The sequence below is a fragment of the Erithacus rubecula genome, assembly GCF_903797595.1.
Source record: "Erithacus rubecula genome assembly, contig: SUPER_Z_unloc_3, whole genome shotgun sequence".
In the NCBI taxonomy this organism is placed as follows: Eukaryota; Metazoa; Chordata; class Aves; order Passeriformes; family Muscicapidae; genus Erithacus; species Erithacus rubecula.
In genome coordinates this window covers 4700329-4711706 of record NW_027635944.1, presented here as the reverse complement: position 1 = coordinate 4711706, position 11378 = coordinate 4700329, and the positions used below count along the sequence as shown (strand labels likewise).

The window sequence follows — 11378 nt, the reverse complement described above, 5'->3', positions numbered from 1 at the left end:
GTGTTACTGGCACCTGTGAGTAAGCTGCTACAAGTATGACAGCTGCCTTCTGTGTACAGTAAACATATACAAATATATAGATTTAAAGCTCCTTTTGCATCTACAGAAATTTCCACAACTCATTTCACTGATACACCTTCCAGATAAGATTATTTCTCACACACCTGAACTTCTAGCCATAATACAAGCTTAGTGAAGCATTCACAGTTGTGATTGGGTTTATTAGGTGCATTTCTTTGAATGTATCTGAGATAACCTCTTAAATTTTGGCACTTTCAATTTACTTTCACACTGTGTGATCAGCCTTGCAGCTGAAATACTCCATGTATATTTAGCAGATCATCTTCTTACACTAAGTTCAGTAATCTTGTGGACTCTTCTGGATCATTTATTCAGATTTCATCACCTCTTCTTCAGTTTTACAGAAAGTAATTTTCTGTTCCAGGGTTCTTCTGGTCTGAGAGTTCTCCAATAACTTGAGGATTTTTATAATGCCTCTCAGGAGGGATGCAGCAGTAACACAGATCTCTGTGTTAAAGTTCTTGTAACTATCTTTGCAAACACAACAAAGGAAGGAACTGCACAACTGGCATCCTGAGGGAATGATTCCTTATCCTAGTTTCCTCATCTCTCTCAATAAACCCATCTTTTTCAATAAACTGGCCTGGTTTGCAGCTGCTGGTTATAAATTTACACATCTTATATAGCAGAAGGAAACAAGCATCTGCAAGAAGTATAACAACTGTATTCAGCACATTCTTAACCAATATCCTACCCATCCTATTTGGCTAGGAGACAAACTGAGAATTTATTTATACAGTACCTGCTGAATATGTGGTCTACATCCCCAATTTCTGTGTGCCCTACCAGGGGTCACTTATACCACCTTACTGATATTCCTCAGCAGGAGGGGGGAGGGGGGCAACTATTCTTCTATCACAATAATTTAAAATTTTTACATACTGCACAGTCACTCTTTTACATACACACAAATACTTACTGGTATAATGATAAACCACATCTAAAACATTTTGCAAAGACTGCTACATTGTTGGGTTTCAAAGCATGAAAAAAATATAAATATGTAGCCTTCTATGACACAGATAACTAGAGGGCCTGTGAATGAAGGAAAGAAAAAAAAACCAAAGAAAAAGAAAAAAAAAAAGAAAGAAAAAAAAAAGGTGCTATCTCTAAGTTTAAGCTCTCTCCAGAGACCATTCACTAGCTTTAAAACATACATGCTTGACAAATAAAGGTCTCTTGGGAAAACCCACAACTTAATTCAGTAAAAAAAACCAACGTGTTAAACCAAGTATTACTCAGAGAAATCACTGAGCATTTCACGTGTAATACACAGTTACTCAGATACATACTTATATATTTAATATGTAAAAAATAAAGTGCTTTTTATCAGGTCCCAATGCAGAGACATTACAAAACTTTTCAACAACTGTAAAACAAATAGATACATAGAATACTGAACCAGACACACATGAAAACAGTTAACATCCAATCTGGTGGATGCCCTAAGACAAAAACATCCCTTCATATACATGGTATATACATATATATTTATCTTTACTCAATATATTATGACAATATATATTTCAGAATTTTGTTACAGTCTAAAAAAGAAAAAAATACTCGTACAAATACGCAACAAGGATCAAGCACGGAAATCCAAGCGTGACAAAGAACTCGCTATCCCTGCCCACACCACCACCTCCACTCCTGGGGAAGATGTGCCAGTGCTCCTTGCTGGGGTGCAGCGCCTCCACATCCTGCAAGGCACTGTGAGCAGCAGCTGTGAAGTTGGCATCGCCAGTGGTGAGCAGGTCGAACACACACGAGTGGAAGTAGATGTCCTTCACGCGCATCTTCTCCTGGCACTTGGCGGTGGCTGTTTCCAGGGTGTATCCCAGCGGGGGACGGGACGCAGCCCCCCAGGGCAGCAGCTTTCCCAGCACAGGCAAGGGCAAGCGGCCCCTGTGATCGATACGCTCGCTGGCAGGGCAGCCCTGCACGCAGAGCTGCAGCTCCTGGCCCTCCCCGTCGGCCATGGCCAGCTCCTGGGGCATGCTGATGGCCAGCGTCAGGTAGCGCCCCAGCTGCCGGACGAGCACCCTGGTCCCGATGTACCTGGCGTGCATCTCTATGTACCTGCCACTGACCTTCTCCACAATGTGCAAGCTCCTGGTGTTCCCATCTCCCCCACTTGTTGTACCATCGACAAAAGCTGCAGGCAAGTCATCAGTCATTGCTTGATACACTTTCTGATCTGTACAGTCTTGGTACGATTTGAAGATAACAGTTATCTGTGGGGGAGGGGGTGAAAAAACAACAAAGTTAGGGAAAGAAATCATTATCTCAATCCTTTTCCATTTTGTAGCAGAATATAGCTGGAACATGTGCTGCATGGGCTTTGCCTTATCACACAATCCTATCTCAGTACCTGGTACTCACTGATACTCCAGAACCTGCTGCAAAGGGAGATTAAGCAATTTCATCACAGAGCTTTATCTCTTTAAATTCTCAAGTAACACGGAGCATTAAAAAGTGAAAATTATTATTTCTAACAAAGTTAACACATGTTATATATGTTTATGTACCTACAGTTTATGTACCTACTTTTTACACCCAGTCTGGGTCACAAGAACACTTCACAAAGCTGCTTATGCAGAACTGTTTATGGACTAGAGATTAGCTACCCTTTTTAAACCTATGATGGAAAAATCCAAATGACAAAATTTTCACATAAAGGAAGATTTTTGAAACTATCAGTGTATCAGCCTTGTTGTTTGGCCATATACAGAGCCCTTCTACAGTGAGGCACCTTGAGAAATGAAAGTAAAGGTTTCCAGAATCTTATCTGAGGATACAATAAACAAACATCAACTATAGTAAGATTACTAAACAAAAACAAATCCCACACATACAACCTGCACATTTCACGTTGGACTTTATCCTTCCACTCCTACTGATGAGTACTGATGAGCATACTGATCACAAAGCTCTCTTAAATTCCATTTCACATGCTAAACCTTTCAAAGATGGTGTTACTAAGCTGCAAAACTGCCATTTCTAATCTAGTTGCAGAAAGTGCCTGGCTTGTGAGCCTTAAACAATAACACTTTCAACTCTGAGCTCTTGTACTTGTCCTCCCTAGTGCCACAATGCAATTAGAATGATGAAGGTATCACTATATGTTGCTATTTTACTATGCATTTAATAGGATTCTAGAATGGTTCGGGTAGAGACTAAGACCTGCAACATCATTAACTTCAACCATTATTATAACACTGCCAAGAAAAGGGAGGAGTGAGTGAAAAAGTGCCCAGTGGAAAAGGACCTAGGGCTGCTGGTTGTGAGCTGAACATGAGTCAGAGTGTGCCTAGGGGGCCAAGAAGACCAAGAACATCCTGGCTTGGGTCAGTTTAAGCGTAGCCAGAGGTGACTAGGGCAGTGACTGCACCCTGTACTCAGCACTGAGGTGACACCTCAGATCCTGTGCTCAGTTATGGGCCTCTCACAGAAAAACTGAGGTGCTGGAGTGAGTCCAAAGGAGGGAAAGAGACCAGGGAAGGGCATGAAGCACAAGCCTGATGAAGGGAGGCGGAGGGAGCTGGGGGTGCTCAGCCTGGAGAAAAGGAAGCTCAAGGGAGACCTCACTGCTCTCTACAAGTCTCTGAAGGTAGGAGTCAATTTCTCCTCTGGGAGTCAATTTCTCCTCTCAAATAGCAAGTGAAAGGATGAGAAGAAGTGCCCTTAAGCTGTGAAGATTTAGGTTGAATATTAGATAAAATTTCTGCACGGAAAGAGTGTCAAGCACTGGAGCAGGTTCTCAGCCTCGTGAGTCATCATTCCCACAAATATTTTAAAGGCATGGAGACACAGCACTTATGGATCACATTTAGTAGTGCAAGTAACAGTTTCCAACTGGACTGAAATGATCTTAAAGGTCTTTTCCAACTTAAATGATTCTATTGCAACCTTCAATGAAACCACAGTATTAAACCTCTTCTGCATAATAAGACAAATTCATCTCTACCTTAAGCAAAATGCCCATAAAGATGAAAAGAATAATGACATGTAACAAGTTACCCGATCCTTCTACTTCTTAAAACAATTAGAACATTTATCTTCCAATTACCTTTTAATTATTTTTCTACTCACTCATTATTCTGCTCACTATGCAATGATTTCCTCTAAAAACTGAAACCATGCTACAAAAGAGATATTTAAAGTGTTTTGACTCAGGGTAAAAGAACATTTATCCCTCAAATTCCTTTACCCTGCTGACAGAACCAATTCCTAGGTTCCAAGGTTTAAACCAAAAAAATTGCTACAGTGAAAATTTCTGTCATTTTTTCCTTCTCTGTGTCCTTAAATTCACTCTCTCACTCTCAAGCTATCTACTATAAAATGCCTGGACAGGAAAACCTCAATTTCCAATTAATGCAAACAAGAAGACACCTCCAAACCAGAAGGAAAGCTTTCCACTGGCAAGCCCAAGGATCTCTGCCTCATTTGCTATTCAGGAACAATTACTCTAGTGATATCCAGAACACCTGTCACAGCAGCAAAAGGCTGCAAAAACTTCCTATCACTCCAAATAAAGCACACAATAAATGAAATTTTAAAAACAATTAAAAAAATAAAAGCAATATTCTATTTAATACACTGTACAATATCCTCCCTACCTGCTCCCAGTAAGAGACATTTATTCTCAGGGACTTGCAAAACCACTTCCAAGACGGGAAAGCTCTTCATACTTATCTACTAAGGCTGCAGAAATCAAACATAAATAATGCCAGTGACTTACACAAAACCCATACAAGAAGTCTGTCAGAAAAAAAAGAAAAGCTTAAACTTAATTTCAGTTTTCCAGTTACTTGCTCATGATCTTCCTTTTCCATCTGAAAAGCCCTAACCTCCTATGCCAAGGGTCATAAGTACATCAGGCAAGCTCAAAAACTTGGAGTTTTAAAGTCTCAGCTAGACCACAGAACACAAAATAGCTTTGTCCATGGTGAGAAACGGATGCTACTATGAGTAACACAAATATGCAAAACACCTACAAACAAAATGTCAAAAGCATTTTTGTGAGTAAGTACATAACTCTCACAAGATGTGCTCTTCCAGTTAAGGAATTCAAGGGAAATTTTTCCTGCTTTTCACATTTTCATGCCAGATGTGCAGTGAATGAGAAGCAGGGGAGAAACAATATGCATTCATTCCTCATATTCTTATTTGAAGTGTCCTCCTGGCATTCTCCTGTGCTTTATGAACTTACTGCATAATCCTCAGACTGCTGTGGTTCCCATAGTCTCTTAGGTTTTGGAGAGAGAAGAAAACTTCGCACACAAGGCTGCCTTCATTACCAACTCCCTCAAAGACTGGTACAGCAGAAAGCTAGGATAAAAGTGAAAAGTACTAACTCCCTACAAGGGCAAGTGATGGTTTGCACCTTTCAAAAGGACAACAGGCTGATGATTAACCATTCTGTTTCTATGACTTCTTAAACCACTTCCCCTAAAAATGCATTCAGGAAAAACTGAATCTTCTACTCTTATTGTCCTACCTTTTATTAGGGCTGCTTTAGAGAGGATAATTAGGTTAGCATTTGCTTTGGCTTCTGTACAATTTAAGTTCAGCATATACCTTTGTTTTTATTTCCATTAAACATCTATTTCAAATACAAGCAATGAAAAATACCCAGAATAATCAGAAAAGGAACAGTCTGAAAACTTTTCTTATGATGATGGTAGAAGACCTATTGGCATGCTTTCACCTAGGGATTACACTATGCAGATAAATGTCACTGAAGTGTAGCTCTTTAGAAGTCCTTTAAGCTAGAAGCCAAAATCAGTTAAATACATCCAGTAGCTTTTTATTTCATTTATAGTAACCTGCTCCTACTAGAAATAAAAGAGTTAAGGGCATGCATTAGAGATACTAAAACTTATCCTCCAAGTCACTTGTACATTCAAACAACCTTCATTGCCTACAACAGATGGGCTAGATTCTGTTCTATGCAAAAAAACCTTGAAAAAATTCAAGGACTGTGCAACACATAAGGTATATCAGCCTTAGAAATACTTCTAGTATCATAAACCATAGATCTTGTTTCATTTAATTGCTTCTGCACACTTAGCTGTACTTGGGCAATAACAGGGACTACTAGAAGAGAAGAAAAAACCATTTTACCCAAGTCAAAGAAAAAGACAAAAGAAAACCCTCTTGAGAAGAAATAAAGACAGAAGGCATCCATACTTTCCCTCAGTATGTACATACTGATTGCTCTCTTCTTTTATCTCTTTAAAAAGACATATACCAGCACAATGTGCTACCACAGTCAATCATTTTTCAGAATGTGGGTAAACTTAAGATTATCTATTCACTACAACCACACCCTAGCCATCCACACAATTTGTACACAAGAGTCTCAACTTCTTCCTCTACCTCTATAAGGAACAAGGAAATAAAGAAAAGAGTTTAGCAGAACTGAAGATAAAAGCTTACTGCAGATTACGAAATACAGCTTTTTCTTTCACTTATTTAGGAATCTTTAGAAAAAAGCTACTGAAGGAGACTGTGGGGGACATTAAGTCCCTTCTGCAAAGCTTACTCACATTTAGCCTCAATCCCTCATTTTATATACCTTCAGAACTCATTCACAATGAAAACTGTTTTTGAAACTGGCACAAGTTAAGGAAATGCAATTCTGAGCTTCAGTCCAATCTCTGTACACTCACACAAGCACTGCCATTAGTCAATACTTCAGAACCCAGCACAAACTTAATAGTAAAACTGATTTTCCTATAGTAATACTACTGCTCAGCCAACTCCATAGAAATGTGTAGGCTCTACCTATTGTGAGAGACAACTCTGGCTTCTGACTCAAGTAACTACTTCCAGGCTTGCAAAACACTGTGAAAATTCTTTGGTGCAAATGTCTTGAAGCTGTGTACATACAGCCTGGTTCTAGCTTGACAATACAGGAGCTACACTATCACAATTGTTAAGAAAGCCCTTTCACTCCAAAAAAGGTATGTGACAATATCAGCTTCAAATGCATACTCCAATAATTGATGGACACACTTGCTACCTGCATTCAGCAGGAAGGGATAAGGACTTTTCTTAAGTTAAAAAAATGGCATCATTTATCAAATACAATTGGATGTATTCCTACTCTGGACTCCTCAAGTATTTGAGAGGAATGCAAACTTGCCTGTCTCAGCAAGGGTTTAATATTCTTGGCACAATTTTAGGGCCACGGCTTGTTTAGTAAAGCCAAGGTACTAAGTCCTTGTCAGAAGCATTTAGCCTGCCACCTCCTCTCAGTTCTCTGCAGTTCCCCCTCTGCAGAGCTGGTTTCTGCTCTAAACCACCAGTGCTTTGGTAACTAGATTTTTGTGCTGCTTTCAGTATTATTTGTTTTCTGCCATTATAGCTGTGAAGTTTAGAAAATTAAAAAAAAAAGACATATATTCTTTCCATCTTTCAGTTCCCTTCCAACCGAAAGCATTGTATGATTTTTTGAATTCCTATATAGTGCAGAGACAGTCACAGATGTACAATAATCAGTAACTGTGTTACATCAGTATCCTTACAGGCTTGTGTGGTGATATGCAAAGGTTTTCTTGTAATAAGCAGGAGCAGAGGGAAGAACCTGTTTTGTTTGATATTCATTAAAGAATATGCTAAGAGTTTTACCTTTTAATATTACTGCATAGAAGATTCTCAAGCAGCTACATTTCTTCACTGTTAAGGGCTAAATGACTCACTTAACTGCCTTGGCCTTTTACTTCTCCATGCATGCACAGTGCACCAAAAAGATACATACCTTGTTTGTAGCAGTAGCGCTGAATCCTGGAACCACAGGCACATTGGTCACCTGCACTGATAAGTAGTTATTGTCTATGAGGGGCCAAGCACCTTCCACTTTGCATGTCTGGAAGTGATCCTTAAAAGTCCTCAGATGAGGATCCCCAAACAAGCCACAAAACAGGTAAGTAGGAGGAGGAGTTTTCTCTCCCCCGTGATGCTCTCTGGCTTCTGTGTGGCCACTGTAATTGCAAGGATCATGGGTCATTTCAGGGTTGGTGGAGGATGTGGGTCCGTCTTTGGTACAGTTCCTCTGGGTCATGAGGTCACCGATCCCCAGCACTGCAGCATGGTAGACCAGGTTTCCACGGCACACTTTGGAATTGCGATAGGTGCACACGGAGTACGCCCGCAGGGCCTTGCAGAACTCCCGGTCAAAATCCTCAAGAGCCGCGTTCAGATGGGAAGTGAAGGACACGAAATCAGTGGTGCACTTCTGGATTCCACAAGATGTGTGCAGCTGACAGTCACCTAAGCACAAAACAGACAGCGGAAAGATATAAAGCAAACCTCTTAGGTGGCAATACCCCTTTCCACTCCCACAAGAACCACAGAAAACAACTTGAAAGAAAGTTGCTCACCCATTAGGGAAATGCTGCATTTTAGAAAAAAGGAGGTTGAAAGATAGCAATGGGGAGTATCTCAGAGCCTGACAGGACTCATGATGTCTTAATCCATTACTTCATATTGTCTAGATGAAAATTAAAAGCACTCAGTCCTGTCAAGTATAAGCCAAATAGTTCTTTACAGACACCAAGGTGATGATGTAATTCTTTGTTTAAATTAATTACTTAGTCAATAAGGAAGTCTCCATTTAATCTTTCAGTGCTTTACACAAGTCACTGAATCTTTATATAGAATTCTGCCCCTCAGAAGAGTGTGGTAAAGGCAACAAAGTAATGTTGTTTAGACATTGTTTAGATGTTGGACATGTATAAATATGTTTATGCAAAAACTAGATTGAATAAAGGAAGTTCTCTTCTAGAAACCACAGTGGGGGGACGATGGCAGGTGAGCAGACAAGCAGTTTGCTTTATTTCCCTGGAACTGCCATAGGTAACAATTCACTGCTCAAGTTTTTTTTGGGGAGATTAATGTGCCAAAAAACCCAGCTGTCTAAAGTGCAAGTTTTCAGCTAACACACCTCTCACCCACACCCTCTCCCCACAAAAGCCTGGAGTACTTATCAGATGTACACAACTGCTACACAGTTCAGTTTACATCAGCAAACCAGTCAGACTCTATCCGACGTCCTGATTTCCATAAAAAAGCACAGTTAACATCCTTGCAAAACAAATTGGAGTTTTACAGTTTCTCCTCCACAGTTCTCACAGGTATGATCTGAAATTCTTCCAGATTATTATGGCAGTTAACAACGGCTTTCTGAAGATAACTTTTTACCAAAGAACTTATCTGGAGCAAAAATTAAATTAACAAGACATAATAAGGGAAATTGAGCCACACTTTTCACACAGGTTAAAACCAGGAGGACCCCAATCTAGGATAAATTACATTTCCAGTCACCCAAAGAAAATGTACCTTCAAAAAGAATATGTGCAGAACTTCATGCCACTGCTGTTCAACCCTGCAAAACTACCTACTAAAATTAATCTGTGGGAACATTTCTGTAATTTCTCACTGTCACAAAACATGTTTTGAACAGCATAAAAATACCTACAAAGACACATGGAAGAGTTAAAATGGAAAACATAATATATCTATGAGAAACTTCTGAGCTGAGAGAAGCGGAAAGTAGGCTGAGTAACATTTTTCATTTTTAAAGAATTATTTTCTGCAATGCACCCAGTGATGAGAGGGTATCAGCAATTTCTTTGCCTGCCCCTTAGCTGACCTTCCTGAGTCAGTACTCACATGACTTAATCTGAATATTCATACTGTGAATTTTTAAGGGCAATGTTTTGCCAGTGATGCATAGCTAACACAAATCTGTCAAAATCCCAAGACGACACGAAGTAAAATGAGGAACTCTCCACCTACAGCTAAGCATGACCATGACTCGTGTAAGCAATCCGAAAATTTCTTTGTGCAAGTCATATGTACCTCTGCAAAGTACAAGAAAAACCCCTAACAACAATCAACTTCTGCACTTTCAGATGCACAAAAAAGATCCATGCCAAACAAAATGACAGAGGGAATGCTGGGTTTAGAGCCAGGCTTTCAAAACATCAAAACTTTTATTTCTCTTCAGTTGTATTTGTAATACTAATCACAAAAAAAAAAAAAATGAGGCTAGCTGAGCAAATCTGTCAAGTTATCAAATAGTCGAGTAAATCACAGAATCACAGAATTTTGGGGGCTGGAAGGAACCTCCTGGGATCATCTGGTCCCACCCCCCTGCCTGGGCAGGATCACTTGGAGCAGCTGACACAGGAACGGGTCCAGGTGGGGTTTGTCTCGAGAGAGGGAAAGTCCCTGGCAGCCTGTTCCAGGCTTAATGCAAAGAACTTCTTCCTCATGTTGAGGTGAAACTTTTGTGTTTTAGTTTACAGCCACAGCTCCTCTTCCTGCCGCTGGGCACCAATGAGAGTGTGGCACTGTGCGCTGGGATGAAGATATTTATACACAGCCCCTCAGCTTTCCCCTCTCCGGCGCACACAGGCCCATCTCGCGAATCGCTCCTCACGAAAGGCTGCAGCTGATCGAAAGGGACCCGCCAGCTCCCCGCGCCTGCGGGCAGCCGGCTGCGCCCCCGTCCCTCCCACCCCGCGCTCTCGGTACCTGCGCCCAGCAGCAGCAGCAGCCCCAGCGCGACGAGCAGCCGCCGGAGAGCGGCGAGCGGCGACTCAGCCCCGGGGGCGCGGGAGGGCGCAGCGCTCCCCATGCCCGGCCATGCAGGTCCCCGGGCCGGCGGCAGGACGGCGCCGCGGCATGAGGCGGCGGCGGGGCGGACGACGTTCTCCACAGTGCGTCCCCCTCCGCCTCTTCCTCCTTCTGCGGCTGCTCGCTGCTGCCCTCGCCTCCTTTTGCTCCAGCGGCACGGCCGTAACGACGGCAGCGCGACGTGACGCGACGCGCACAAAGCGGCGCACCCCGATAGGGCGGTGCCCGCGCTGCGCCCGCCCCGCTCCTCCTGCTCCTCGTCTTCTATTGGTGTTCGGAACTGTCTGTCAAGGCTGGAGAGGCGCCCGAAGCCCCCTGGCGGCAACGACCTACCCAGCGCGGGCCGCGCCGCCGCTGCGCGTCACTGAGGAGCGAGTGCGCCTGCGCAGCGAACCGCGCCCCTGAGGCGGGAGGGAACGATGCCGGCAGAGGGAAGGAAGGAGCCCGGTAACACCCCCTGAGGGGAGAGGGGATGGGTCAGGAACACCTCAGGGATGGGACGGGGAAAGGCTCCGGCCGAGAAAGGGGATACGGCCGGATAGAGCAAATGGCAACAGCGGTGCGCTGCTGGAAACAGGGCAGGGCGCGTCGGTGGGACAGAGCCGGTGGCAGCGCAGGGACAGGGTGGCTGACAAAACACCGGGACGGAG

General features: G+C 42.5%; 1 protein-coding gene across 2 annotated transcripts; it reads right to left on the bottom strand.

Annotated features, from left to right (window-relative positions):
• On the bottom strand, positions 1-10928 carry RGMB (repulsive guidance molecule BMP co-receptor b). Of its 2 annotated transcripts, none has more exons than XM_079331378.1 (4): positions 10627-10928; positions 7847-8358; positions 1651-2315; positions 1-1116 (listed from the first exon to the last, which is right to left on the bottom strand). In XM_079331378.1, exons 1-4 carry the CDS (start codon positions 10727-10729, stop codon positions 1059-1061), a joined length of 1338 nt encoding a protein of 445 aa, XP_079187504.1. In that variant the 5' UTR covers positions 10730-10928; the 3' UTR covers positions 1-1058. The 2 variants fall into 2 exon arrangements, with proteins under 2 accessions (XP_079187504.1, XP_079187503.1); XM_079331377.1 differs by lacking the exon at positions 10627-10928 and adding an exon at positions 8469-8912.
• Positions 10929-11378: the final 450 nt, after the last annotated feature.